Source organism: Dreissena polymorpha, chromosome 3 (genome assembly GCF_020536995.1).
Source record: "Dreissena polymorpha isolate Duluth1 chromosome 3, UMN_Dpol_1.0, whole genome shotgun sequence".
Taxonomy (NCBI): Eukaryota; Metazoa; Mollusca; class Bivalvia; order Myida; family Dreissenidae; genus Dreissena; species Dreissena polymorpha.
In genome coordinates this window covers 43,047,972-43,062,939 of record NC_068357.1, presented here as the reverse complement: position 1 = coordinate 43,062,939, position 14,968 = coordinate 43,047,972, and the positions used below count along the sequence as shown (strand labels likewise).

The 14,968-nt window shown below is 40.0% G+C and overlaps 2 protein-coding genes and 1 long non-coding RNA gene across 18 annotated transcripts in view; 2 read left to right on the top strand and 1 right to left on the bottom strand.

Moving 5' to 3' along the window:
- The window catches only part of LOC127873866 (autophagy-related protein 2 homolog A-like), a 123,170-nt gene that overhangs the window by 8,131 nt on the left and 100,071 nt on the right, over positions 1–14,968 (bottom strand). For both annotated transcript variants that reach the window (XM_052417929.1, XM_052417930.1), the window contains 8 exons: positions 14,668–14,835; positions 11,443–11,544; positions 10,689–10,904; positions 9,744–9,874; positions 7,507–7,573; positions 1,666–1,745; positions 1,076–1,197; positions 359–513 (listed from right to left, as the gene is read on the bottom strand). In XM_052417929.1, the coding sequence (XP_052273889.1) occupies positions 359–513; positions 1,076–1,197; positions 1,666–1,745; positions 7,507–7,573; positions 9,744–9,874; positions 10,689–10,904; positions 11,443–11,544; positions 14,668–14,835 (1,041 nt within the window). The remainder of the gene's footprint in view (positions 1–358; positions 514–1,075; positions 1,198–1,665; positions 1,746–7,506; positions 7,574–9,743; positions 9,875–10,688; positions 10,905–11,442; positions 11,545–14,667; positions 14,836–14,968) is intronic.
- Positions 1–14,968, top strand: part of LOC127873868 (slit homolog 1 protein-like) — a 114,385-nt gene that overhangs the window by 43,449 nt on the left and 55,968 nt on the right. The window lies entirely within an intron of this gene.
- On the top strand, positions 13,215–14,146 carry LOC127873890 (uncharacterized). The gene is made up of 3 exons (XR_008046425.1): positions 13,215–13,263; positions 13,641–13,727; positions 14,133–14,146. It is a non-coding gene; the product is annotated as an uncharacterized LOC127873890 (long non-coding RNA).

Genomic DNA, 14,968 nt, shown 5'->3' with positions numbered 1-14,968 from the left:
TTTTCTCTTTGAGATCAATTTATTTTCCATTTTTGCAAATATTCAAAGACCTCAAAGTAATATTTAGTGGTAAAGAATCTACTTATAAAACGTAAAATGTAACTGCAAGAGTCTTAAGAAATATAAGAAAGTTAAATTTAATTAAAGACCTTTCTTACTAGATTCACGTTTTTATTGCTTCATTTCTAAACCTTATATGATGATGAGCAGCAAACAGCATAAAACCTGAACAGACTGCAAGTTACTTGCAGGTTGTTCTGGATTTTTGCTGTTTGCACATAGCCATTTTCACTTGGCTTTGAGTGGGAAGAGGTTATTCAGGTATTTCCTTACCATTTTGCTTCCTATGGACCCATACCTGTATTCCAAGGACTAGCCTGTTGGTCAGTTCCAGCATGGACATGGCTGTAGACATGGAGAATGAGGAAGCCCCGCGCTGAAGACCCCTCATGAGGCGCCCATCACGTCTGTACTGCTCCACTGGCAGCCAGAACAGGTCCTTCACCCCATGACCTGGTTTACATATAGTGATTAATGTAAATTTTACCATCACAAGCAACAGAAACCCTTTGAATCATAAAGCTGGGATATGTGAGGTTAGATCACAGTCATCTTATAGGTTTCATTTTCTAACAATGTTTTTTTTATATCAAATAAATGACATGCCTCCAAGATTTTTAATTATTACCTCCTCAATCAAGGGCGTGGATCCAGACACATTTGGAAGACCTTGGATTTAAGTAGCATTTAAAAAACATAAATAATTATCATTATGGGGACACAAGCTGATATGCATTCTGTACACTCCAAGAAAAAACTGATGTCATATGATATATACTAAACCAGCTTGCTGTTACCTAATGGACATGGTGTCCGCATAGCGATTGGGAAGTCACGGGTTCAATCCCAACTCGAGGAGCGTTCTCTAGATCTTCCCCAAAGACATAAAGAACTGGTAATAGGCCCAGGAAACGGACTTGAGGCTTTCAATGCAATCAAGCTTAAATAAATAGGTTTAAACTAAACTAACTAAACTTAACCAGACGACCCATGGGAAACACTGTCTGGGACTTACCGAGCTGAACAAAGGCATGCAGAGGTCCGAAGCCTCCTACGATGGTGGGCAGCTGGTTGACTCGGATGTCTGTGAGCCACTCATTGCCACAGAACTTCAACACCCTGTCCAGGCCAAGCAGTCTGCAAAACACACAGCAACAGTCAAAGGGTTAGCTGTAGTGGACTATTACTGTAACCCTTTCCAACTCAGAGGCAAAGTGAAAATTGCTATGTGCAAACAGCATAAAACCAGAACAGCCTACGAGTAACTCGCAGTCTGTTCAGGTTGTATGCTGTTTGCTCCTCATCAGTATCTAAGGGTGCGAAATGAAGCCTTTAAATTTTGAATCTATTTAGAAAGGTGTTTAATTAAATTTAATTTTCTGAGAGACTACAAACACGTCAAAATACATATCTAAGTGGTAAAGGGTGAACAGGCCTAGAGTCAACCAGACAAAACGGCTCACCTAAATGTTTCGGTAGACATACGGTTATTGAGCCATGTGTACTGTGCTGTCAAATTTTCCATCATGAAATGTAGAGAGAATGTTTCATGACTTGTTTTAAAGCTACTCATGGTAAATCTGATCAAACAAAATGATATGTTACCCTTTCTTGTATGAGAGCCTTTTCAGTTTGAGTTCCACCTTGTTGAGAGACACCAATCCTCCCAGGCCTGCCAGCGTGCCCTAAAACAGAAGGGAGCATGAGGTCGGACACACTCATTAGCAGGCATGCTACCAGACTGGAATACTTAGCAGAAATACAATAACACCAACATTCATATATTCAAATGCACAGTATGCTCTTCATAGCTGTTAAATTAGTTGATTCGCTCAAGTCTCAAACTGTGAGTTTTTTATTTCGGTGTAAAATACAACTGCTAACAAATAATAGTCCATACTAAGACTCCTTGTCCATATGCAACACTACAGGTCTACAAGCAACACTACAGGTCTACAAGCAACACTACAGGTCTACAAGCAACACTACAGGTCTACCAGAAACACTACAGGTCTACAATAAACACTACAGGTATACAAGCAAATTGATTGACTGTCCATATGCAACACAACAGGTCTACAAGAACATTGCAACACTACAGGCCTACAAGCACATTGCAACAAGACAGGTTTACAAGCCCATTGCAACACTACAAGTCTACAAGCACATTGCAACACTACAGGTCTACAAACAATACTACAGGTCTACAACCAACACTACAGGTCTCCAAGCAACACTACAGGTCTACAAGCAACACTACAGGTCTACAAGCACATTGCAACACTACAGGTCTACAAGCACATTGTAACACTACAGGTCTACAAGCACATTGCAACACTACAGGTCTACAAGCAACACTTCAGGTCTACAAGCACATTGCAACACTACAGGTCTACAAGCAACACTACAGGTCTACAAGCACATTGTAACACTTCAGGTGTACAAGCACATTGCAACACTTCAGGTCCACAAGCAACACTTCAGGTCTACAAGCACATTGCAACACTACATGTCTACAAGCACATTGCAACACTACAGGTCTACAAGCACATTGCAACACTACAGGTCTACAAGCAACACTTCAGGTCTACAAGCACATTGCAACACTACCGGTCTACAAGCAACACTACAGGTCTACAAGCACATTGTAACACTTCAGGTCTACAAGCACATTGCAACACTTCAGGTCCACAAGCAACACTTCAGGTCTACAAGCACATTGCAACACTACAGGTCTACAAGCACATTGCAACACTACAGGTATACAAGCACATTGCAACACCACAGGTCTACAAGCAGATTGATTGACTGTCCATATGCAACACTACAGGTCTACAAGCACATTGCAACACTACATGTCTACAAGCACATTGTAACACTACAGGTCTACAAGCACATTGCAACACTACAGGTCTACAAGCATATTGCAACACTTCAGGTCTACAGGCACATTGCAACACTTCAGGTCTACAAGCACATTGCAACACTTCAGTTCTAAAAGCACATTGCAACACTACAGGTCTACAAGCACATTGCAACACTACAGGTCTAAAAGCACATTGCAACACTTCAGGTCTACAAGCACATTGCAACACCACAGGTCTACAATCACATTGCAACACTACAGGTCTACAAGCACATTGCAACACTACAGCTCTACAAGCACATTGCAACACTTCAGGTTTACAAGCACATAGCAACACTTCAGGTCTACAAGCACATTGCAACACTACAGTTCTACAAGCACATTGCAACACTTCAGGTCTACTAGCACATAGCAACACTACAGGTCTACAAGCACATTGCAACACTTCAGGTCTACAAGCACATTGCAACACTATAGGTCTACAAGCACATTGCAACACAACAGATCTACAAGCACATTGCAACACTACAGGTCTACAAGCACATTGCAACACCACAGGTCTACAAGCACATTGCAACACTTCAGGTCTACAAGCGCATTGCAACACTACAGGTCTACAAGCACATTGCAACACTTCAGGTCTAAAAGCAACACTACATGTCTACAAGCAACACTACAGGTCTACAAGCAACATTACAGGTCAACAAGCAACACAACAGGTCTACAAGCAACACTACAGGTCTACAAGCAACACTACAGGTCTACAAGCAACACTACAGGTCTACAAGCACATTGCAACACTACAGGTCTACAAGCACATTGCAACACTACACATCTACAAGCAACACTACAGGTCTACAAGCACATTGATTGACTGTCCATATGCAACACTACAGGTCTACAAGCACATTAATTGACTGTCCATATGCAACACTACAGGTCTACAAGCACATTGCAACACTTCAGGTCTACAAACACATTGCAACACTACAGGTCTAAAAGTGCATTGCAACACTACAGGTCTACAAGCACATTGCAACACTTCAGGTCTACAAGCACATTGCAACACTACAGGTCTACAAGCACATTGCAACACTAAAAGTCTACAAGCACATTGCAATACTACAGGTCTACAAGCACATTGCAACACTTCAGGTCTACAAGCAACACTACAGGTCTACAAGCAACACTACAGGTCTACAAGCAACACTACAGGTCTACAAGCACCACTACAGGTCTACAAGCAACACTACATGTCCACAAGCAACACTACAGGTCTACAAGCAACACTACACGTCTACAAGCAACACTACAGGTCAACAAGCAACACTACAGGTCAACAAGCACATTAATTGACTGTCCATATGCAACACTACAGGTCTACAAGCACATTGCAACACTTCAGGTCTACAAACACATTGCAACACTACAGGTCTAAAAGTGCATTGCAACACTACAGGTCTACAAGCACATTGCAACACTTCAGGTCTACAAGCACATTGCAACACTACAGGTCTACAAGCACATTGCAACACTAAAAGTCTACAAGCACATTGCAATACTACAGGTCTACAAGCACATTGCAACACTTCAGGTCTACAAGCAACACTACAGGTCTACAAGCAACACTACAGGTCTACAAGCAACACTACAAGTCTACAAGCACCACTACAGGTCTACAAGCAACACTACATGTCCACAAGCAACACTACAGGTCTACAAGCAACACTACACGTCTACAAGCAACACTACAGGTCAACAAGCAACACTACAGGTCAACAAGCAACACTACAGGTCTACAAGCAACACTACCGGTCTACAAGCACTACTACAGGTCTACAAGCACATTGATTGACTGTCCATATGCAACACTACAGGTCTACAAGCACATTGATTGACTGTCCATATGCAACACTACAGGTCTACAAGCACATTGCAACACTTCAGGCCTAAAAGCTCATTGCAACACTACAGCTCTTCAAGCATATTGCAACACTTCAGGTCTACAAGCACATTGCAACACTTCAGGTCTACAAGCACATTGCAACACTTCAGGTCTACAAGCACATTGCAACACTTCAGGTCTACAAGCACATTGCAGCACTATAGGTCTACAAGCACATTGCAACACTACAGGTCTACAAGCACATTGCAACACTTCAGGTCTACAAGCACATTGCAACAAGACAGGTCTACAATCACATTGCAACACTACAGGTCTGCAAGCACATTGCAACACTACAGGTCTACAAGCACATTGCAACACTTCAGGTCTACAAACACATTGCAACACTACAGGTCTACAAGCACATTGCAATACTACAGGTCTACAAGCACATTGCAACACTTCAGGTCTACAAGCACATTGATTGACCGTCCATATGCAACACTTCAGGTCTACAAGCACATTGCAACACTACAGGTCTACAAGCACATTGATTGACTGTCCATATGCAACACTTCAGGTCTACAATCACATTGATTTACTCTCCATATGCAACACTACAGGTCTACAAGCACATTGATTAACTGTCCATATGCAATACTTCAGGTCTACAAGCACATTGATTGACTGTCCATATGCAACACTACAGGTCTACAAGCACATTGATTGACTGTCCATATGCATCACTACAGGTCTACAAGCACATTGATTGATAAGACTCCTTGTCCATATGCAACACTACATGTCTACAAGTACATTGATTGACTGTCCATATGCAACACTACAGGTCTACAAGCACATTGATTGATAAGACTCCTTGTCCATATGCAACACTACAGGTCTACAAGCACATTGCAACACTACAGGTCTACAAGCACAATGCAACACTACAGGTCTACAAGCACATTGCAACACTTCAGGTCTACAAGCACATTGCAACACTACAGTTCTACAAGCACATTGCAACACTTCAGGTCTACACGCACATAGCAACACTACAGGTCTACAAACACATTGCAACACTACAGGTCTACAAGCACATTGCAACACTACAGGTCTACAAGCACATTGATTTACTGTCCATATGCAATACTTCAGGTCTACAAGCACATTGATTGACTGTCCATATGCAACACTACAGGTCTACAAGCAGATTGATTGACTGTCCATATGCATCACTACAGGTCTACAAGCACATTGATTGTTAAGACTCCTTGTCCATATGCAACACTACATGTCTACAAGTACATTGATTGACTGTCCATATGCAACACTACAGGTCTACAAGCACATTGATTGATAAGACTCCTTGTCCATATGCAACACTACAGGTCTACAAGCACATTGCAACACTACAGGTCTACAAGTACAATGCAACACTACAGGTCTACAAGCACATTGCAACACTTCAGGTCTACAAGCACATTGCAACACTACAGTTCTACAAGCACATTGCAACACTTCAGGTCTACACGCACATAGCAACACTACAGGTCTACAAACACATTGCAACACTACAGGTCTACAAGCACATTGCAACACTACAGGTCTACAAGCACATTGCAACACTTCAGGTTTACAAGCACATTGCAACACTTCAGGTCTACAAGCAGATTGCAACACTACAGTTCTACAAACACATTGCAACACTTCAGGTCTACACGCACATAGCAACACTACAGGTCTACAAACACATTGCAACACTTCAGGTCTACAAGCACATTGCAACACTACAGGTCTTCAAGCACATTGCAACACAACAGGTCTACAAGCACATTGCAACACTTTAGGTCTACATGCACATTGCAACACTACAGGTCTACAAGCACACTGCAACACTACAGGTCTACAAGCACATTGCAACACTACAGGTCTACAAACACATTGCAACACTTCAGGTCTACAAGCACATTGATTGACCGTCCATATGCAACACTTCAGGTCTACAAGCACATTGATTGACTGTCCATATGCAACCCTACAGGTCTACAAGCAAATTGATTTACTGTCCGTATGCAACACTACAGGTCTACAAGCACATTGATTTACTGTCCATATGCAACACTTCAGGTCTACAAGCACATTGATTGACTGTCCATATGCAACACTTCAGGTCTACAATCACATTGATTTACTGTCCATATGCAACACTACAGGTCTACAAGCACATTGATTTACTGTTCATATGCAATACTTCAGGTCTACAAGCACATTGATTGACTGTCCATATGCAACACTACAGGTCTAAAAGCACATTGATTGACTGTCCATATGCATCACTACAGGTCTACAAGCACATTGATTGATAAGACTCCTTGTCCATATGCAACACTACATGTCTACAAGTACATTGATTGACTGTCCATATGCAACACTACAGGTCTACAAGCACATTGATTGACTGTCCATATGCAACACTACAGGTCTACAAGCACATTGATTTACTCATAAAAATTGGCAGACAACAGTTAAAAGATCATAGATTTCTGTCACTTATTTGCAGTGGTGTATTGAAACAAATTCATAAAAATATAAATTTGAAAATATTTAAACAATATTTTTTGAAAACCACTCAAAATTTGTGCGGCAACAAAGACTAAATGAATACATGATGATATGGGCACAGTGTACTTACATGTTCACTGTCGAACTTTCCATGGTAGTCTAAAATGATAGGCACTTCAGGAGAAAACACAAATGTCCTACAAAAACATTTAAAACCATTATGAAAGTGTCTAATGTGTACAAACACAGCTACATGGAACTCCAATACACGTATTTATCAAAGGTCAATATCTACTGCAGAAGTATAAAGATCTGAATATAACCAGAATTTTTTTAAATAATTAATGGAACTCATAGGAAAGGTTATTTAACACCTAGTATCTATTCCATGAAATGCAGCTATATTTACAAAGACAATAAACTATATTATTGTTGTTAACAGCCAAACAAAAAACATAAAAAGAGTTCAAAACACAACAAGAGATGTGTTTGTCAGAAACAAAATGCCCCCTACTGCGCAGCTTTGAAGCCATATATTTGACTATTGACCTTAACCCTTTCCCACTCAGATACGTATTTTGACACATTAGTAGCCACTAAGAAAGTTAAATTTAATTAAAGATCTTTCTTACTATATTCAAGTTTTAAAGGCTTCATTTCCAACCCTTAGATACTGATGAGAAGCAAACAGCATAAAACCTGAACAGACTGTGAGTTACTCGCAGGCTGTTCTGGTTTTATGCTGGTTGCAAAAGCCATTTTCACTTAGCTTCTTAAGGGTTAAAGGATGACCTTGACCTTTCACCAATCAAAATGTGCAGCTCCATGAGATACACATGCATGCCAAATATCAAGTTGCTATCTTCAATAATGCAAAAGTTATTGTAAAACTTTAACCTTGTTATTGCAAAACTTTAACCAAGGTTAAGGTTTTGGGACACACACATACAATGACAGACAGACGGACAGACAGACAGACAGGCAAAAAACAATATACCCCCTCTTCTATGGATAATGTCCACACCACAGGTATGTAATGAACCTTACCATTCACAAAATAGTACAGGAAAGAAATGATAATAATATCATTTAAAAAAAAACTTTGACAAATCAATCATTTGAGTTATAAATAATCAAAATAAAAAATCTGTACAGTAACTGTGAAAAGAACTTAAATTCTTGGTAAGGAAATATATAATCTGAGATTTATAATTATATAAATTACTTCCCTTGAAAATAATTGTCTCTAACAAATCTCTATTTTTAGTAGCAAATAATTAAAAGCCACTACTGTGACTGTAGATTCACCATTCAAAATGTGCAGCTCCATGAGATACACATGCATGCCAAATATCAAGTTGCTATGTTTAATATTGAATAATTATCTCCCTTTAAAGCTTATTACTTCCCTTGGATTTTTATTTTTTGACCTTACACCTTGAAGGATGACCTTAACCTTGACCTTTTACCACGATGTGTTTATCAGAAACACAATGCCGCCTACTGCGCCGCTTTGATCTATTTAACAAAAATATATAATTTGGCAGGTCAGATAAATATGTCCATTTAAAGCTTATTACTTCCCTTGGATTTGTTTTTTCGACCCCGTGACCTAGTTTTTGACCCGGCATGACCCATATTCGAACTTGACATAGATATTGTCTAGATACAACTTCTGACCAAGTTTCGTAAAGATCAGATGAAAACTATTTGAATTAGAGAGCACACACGAAAAGTGTGACAGACTGACAAGACAGACTGACGGACAGTGCAAAAACTACATATCCCCTTTTCTTTGAAAGGGGGCATAAAAATAATTCAAATATATATATTTTTCTTTTTGAATACCCACTTTTACTTTATTTTTAACAAACGTACAAGTCGTAGCAAAGTATGTCTACTTTCAAGACCCGTTTTGCCAACAGTCATGTAGCCTATGGTGCTACAATTGTAAATCAACATTCTTTCCGCTTATCATTTTTATGCTAAATTTTAAGGAGGACATTTTGTTCCTATGTTATTTTGACAAACAGAAAATAGTTCCTGCAGTATTTTGACAGACTGAACATTTGTTCCTACATAATTTTCTCACCCTGGACATTCGTTATTACATAATTTTTACACCCGTACATAGGTTTCTACAAGTATAGGCAATACCTAAACTATGAAAGCAATATGTACATGTAAATACAGTAATTGGCCACTCCTTCAAATTGACTTCCAACAGGGAACTTCTAGCAACCATGCTTGGAATGAATTTATCCCATTATAAAGCAAAACATATCTGATCTATTAGACTTACAGTTCTTTGCATTTTTTATTCCAATCAATACAATAAATAAATATTATAAATGCATGATTGATTACTTGATAAATACGGGAGGCGACGCCCTTCCAGCTTCAGAGGTCACCGTGTTGCTACTGGACACACTGGAGGTCATCGTGTCTGACCTTGACCCCTCACCATGACCTTCAACTGGACTACCACGGAAACTGGCCTGAAATGCAGCAAGCTTAGTGATTTTAATACAGTGATGTATTACGATAATTATTATGATGTTCAGCATCTTATTAACACAATCTGTGTCAATAATGTATATGTACAGTTTAAGCCATATATTTTAAATGGTGTTTATTACAGCTTATTTATGATATAAAAAGCTAAAAAACATTTTTTCCATGTAAAACTTTAATGTGTTTTTAGGGGGATAAAATTAAAATCCTCAACCCACAAATGCTTTAAAAATTTAATCATCTAATTGGTTCTTACTGACATCTGATTGACCAAGTTACGAGAAACAACATTAAAATTTGTTGATTAATTAGTAGTTGGTTACAATCAATCACAAACATGCGATAGAATGTGATGCTTCTGAAGTAAATCAAGTAATGCAATTTGTTCATATACATTGTTTATTTCATTCTCACTTTTGTACACTAAAAAATGAACATATTTCTAACAAACAAAATAGCTTGTGGTGAAATTAACATAATATTCTTTCGTCACAAGGGATGCCACTTTAGCATGCATTGAATTGTGTTCGTAATACATGGGCTTAACCCTTTTACCACTTAAGACGCATTTGTAGTCCCTTTGAAAGTTAAATATAATTAAATACTTTTCTTACTGCTAAATTAAAGTTGTAAAGGCTTCGTTTTCAACCTTTAGACACTGATGAGCAGCAAACAACATAAAACCTGAACAAACTGCTAGTTACTTGCAGGCTGTTCTGGTTTTATGCTGGTTGCAAGACATTTTCACTTTGCTTCTTATGGGGAAGAGGGTTAAGAATGTTTCTTGCGCATGCTGACCTGGAGGTCCTGCGTGAGCTCATCAAACTGCATGAGTAGGTTCTGCTCTGTGGGTCTATCATCAGAACTGCTCCTGTTCACGGACATGACAGGTGGAGGGGTAGCCTGCGCCGGGCCTACAGCAGGGGGCGGGGTCTTCTCAGCTCCAGGGGAGGCTATGGGCTCATCCTTGCCAGACAACTCAGTGAAGAATTTCTTTAGGAAGAATAAGGTATCCTGGAAAAGAATGCATTTCAAGACATTAAAGAACTAATCTTCAATTTTACGAAACAGCAAAAATAACAAGTTCACATTTTGATTTATTTGGAGATGAAAGTTCAGACACACTAGCAGTGTTATACTTGTACAATTAAAAGAGACCAAAATGATTATTTGCAAAAAGGTGCCATAATCTGGCTAATATTTTAAACACAATGCACAAAACAATAGTAGAGAAAATCATATGCTCATATAAAACATCTGATGTGGGCCCCACATGACTATTCCTTGAAAACTGGGCTAATGCATGTGCGTTAAGTGTCATCCCAGATAAGTCTGTGCAGTCCCCACAGGCTAATCAGGGAAAACACTTTCCCCTTGTATTGTTTTTTTCGTTTAAAGGAAGTCTCATCTAAACAAATATCAAGTCTAGACGGAGAGTGTCGTCCCTGATTATCATGTGCGGACTGCACAAGCTAATTTGGGACAACGGTTAATGCACATAATATGCATTAAGCCCAGTTTTCCCATTCCAAGGCTGGTATGACCTGTGTACCTGTCCTATGTTGAGTCTGAGGGGCTGCAGGGACATCCTGAGGGCACACTCCTCCTCCATGGAACTGGCACTCGGACGACTGTGCACCGCCCGGATGTTCACCTGGCACACATGATAATAGGCATGTAGAACATTCTATAAAGGATTAAACACAGCATTACAATAGTCATGTTTAATTTGAGAGAATTATTTTTTCTGTATAACATAACCTCATTGGACTTACCAGAGGACTGATGAAGCTAAACATATCAGCATAGGTCTGTCTGGGATAACCATATATCTCATCTCCTACAAAATTGACCTAATCCGATTTGGTCAGAGTGGTCACTTGCCCATGGTGTATTTTTCAAACACCCCGAGTAATTTCCATACACCCCAATAAGCGATTAGTCCGTTCAGATATAATTGTTACACAGTTAGGAACTGATGGTGTGTGGGATATACACCATCAGTACTTTCATACCATACGTATGAAATTACTGACGGTGTATATCACATCAGTTATGCTATAGTCTGGTTGAGTCGTGGCTAATTTTCATAAAGTTGTTACATTACAAATATTTTATAAATATATGACCATGAATCATTATGAAAATAATAATAAACCTTTCTTCATTAAGATTTGTTGCTTTTTTCCAAATGTTTATCGTCTTTTATCATCAAAATAATCGACTGTGTTGATAGTGTCAAACTACCATCTAAAAAATAAGCTTCCGGTTAATTCGTGGGTTCTGATTGGCTTCCAGAATTTCAAGATTTGCATACTATAAATAGCCTTTAAACTGACCTTGCAGGACAGGTTAATTTCTTGTGAAAAAATGTCAACAGACGATGTAGCATGGTAAATACTTCTAAATAAACGATCTTGTGTTACTTTGAAACACTATATGAACAATACATAAATGGGAAAATATTTCATACCAAACCTATCAAGTTATGATGAATTACACTATTTACTTGTTTTTGACGCATTTTTGATTGGAAAAAATGGTGACCGTGTCAAAACATTTTTCCGTAACAAACTGCATCATGTGCGAACATTCTATCGCGAGATTTCAGGCGATTTCTATACCCACGAATCAAACAGAACCCACGACTCAACCAGTAACAACCATACTAACAGTGTAACTAATAATGAGCAGAAGCCTGTTTAGAATTTCCCTGTTGGCTTACCATTTTGGAGTAGGTCTGTTTAGGCTTACCATCTTGGAGTAGGTCTGTTTAGGCTTACCATCTTGGAGTAGGTCTGTTTAGGTTTACCATCTTGGAGTAGGTCTGTTTAGGTTTACCATGTTGGGTAAGGTCTGCTCAGGCTTACCATGTTGGAGTAGGTCTGATTAGGCTTACCATGTTGTGTTAGGTCTGTTTAGGCTTACCATGTTGGGTAAGGTCTGTTTAGGCTTACCATGTTGGAGTAGGTCTGTTTAGGCTTACCATGTTGGAGTAGATCTGTTTGGGCTTACCATGTTGGAGTAGGTCTGTTTGGGCTTACCATGTTGGAGTAGGTCTGTTTAGGCTTACCATGTTGGAGATCTGTTTAGCCTTACCATGTTGGAGTAGGTCTGTTTGGGCTTACCATGTTGGGTTAGGTCTGTTTAGGCTTACCATGTCGGAGTAGGTCTGTTTAGGCTTACCATGTTGGGTTAGGTCTGTTAAGGCTTACCATGTTGGAGTCGGTCTGTTTAGCCTTACCATGTCTGAGTAGGTCTGTTTAGGCTTACCATGTTGGGTTAGGTCTGTTTAGCCTTACCATGTTGGAGTAGGTCTGTTTGGGCTTACCATGTTGGGTTAGGTCTGTTTAGGCTTACCATGTTGGAGTAGGTCGATTTAGCCTTACCATGTTGGAGTAGGTCTTTTAAGGCTTACCATGTTGGAGTAGGTCTGTTTAGGCTTACCATGTTGGAGATGGTCAGTTTAGGCTTACCATGTTGGAGTATTTCTTTTTGGGCTTACCATGTTGGAGTAGGTTTGTTTGGGCTTACCATGTTGGGTTAGGTCTGTTGACGCTTACGATGTTGGAGTAGGTCTGTTTAGGCTTACCATGTTGGGTTAGTTCTGTTTAGGCTTGCCATATTGGAGTAGGTCTGTTTAGGCTTACCATGTTGGGTTAGGTCTGTTTAGGCTTACCATGTTGGAGTAGGTCTGTTTGGGCTTACCATGTTGGAGTAGGTCTGTTTAGGCTTACCATGTTGGAGTAGGTCTGTTTGGGCTTACCATGTTGGAGTAGGTCTGTTTGGGCTTACCATGTTGGAGTAGGTCTGTTTGGGCTTACCATGTTGGAGTAGGTCTGTTTAGGCTTACCATGTTGGGCTAAGTCTGTTTGGGCTTACCATGTTGGAGAAGGTCTGTTTAGGCTTACCATGTTGGAGTAGGTCTGTTTAGGCTTACCATGTTGGGTAAGGTCTGTTTAGGTTTATCATGTTGGAGTAGGTCTTTTTGGGCTTACCATGTTGGAGTAGGTCTGTTTAGGCTTACCCTGTTAGAGTAGGTCTGTTTGAGCTTATCATGTTAAAGTAGGTCTTTTTGGGCTTACCATGTTGGAGTAGGGCTGTTTAGGCTTACCATGTTGGATAGGTCTTTTTGGGCTTACCATGTTGGAGTAGGTCTGTTTAGGCTTACCATGTTGGAGTAGGTCTGTTTGAGCTTATCATGTTGGAGAAGGTCTGTTTGGGCTTACCATGTTTGGTTAGGTCTGTTGAGGCTTACCATGTTGGAGTAGGTCGGTTTAGGCTTACCATGTTGGAGTAGGTCTGTTTGGGCTTACCATGTTGGAGTAGGTCTGTTTGAGCTTACCATGTAGGAGTAGGTCTGTTAAGGCTTACCATGTTGGAGTACGTCTGTTTGGGCTTAACATGTTGGAGTAGGTCTGTATGAGCTTACCATGTTGGGTTAGGTCTGTTTCGGCTTACCATGTTGGGTTAGGTCTGTTTAGCCTTACCATGTTGGAGTAGGTCTGTTAAGGCTTATCATGTTGAAGTAGGTCTGTTTAGGCTTACCCTGTTGGAGTAGGTCTGTTTGAGCTTATCATGTTGGAGTAGGTCTATTTGGGCTTACCATGTTAGAGTAGGTCTGTTTGGGCTTACCATGTTGGAGGTCTGTTGAGGCTTACCATGTTAGAGTAGGTCTGTTTAGGCTTACCATATTGGATTAGGTCTGTTTGGGCTTACCAGGTTAGAGTAGGTCTGTTTGGGCTTACCATGTTGGAGTAGGTCTGTTTAGGCTTACCATGTTGGAGTAGGTCTGTTTGGGCAGACTTTCTGAGGAGTACTGGTAGAGGAACTTGTTGAGTTGAGAGGAGAGCAGCTTGTCCCGGACCTCAACATCACTGACCAGGAACACTTGACGGGACGACTGCACAGCACTGGCAGGGTACACCTCATGGCGGAACCGCACCTGCAAACAGCCAGCAACAGGCAACTGCCTCAAAGTACATATGTACAGAGTTTCATGAAAATCCAAAATACCAAGGATGTTATGAATGTTAAATTAACCATAATTAATTTATAAAACTGTTCAAAAAGGATCT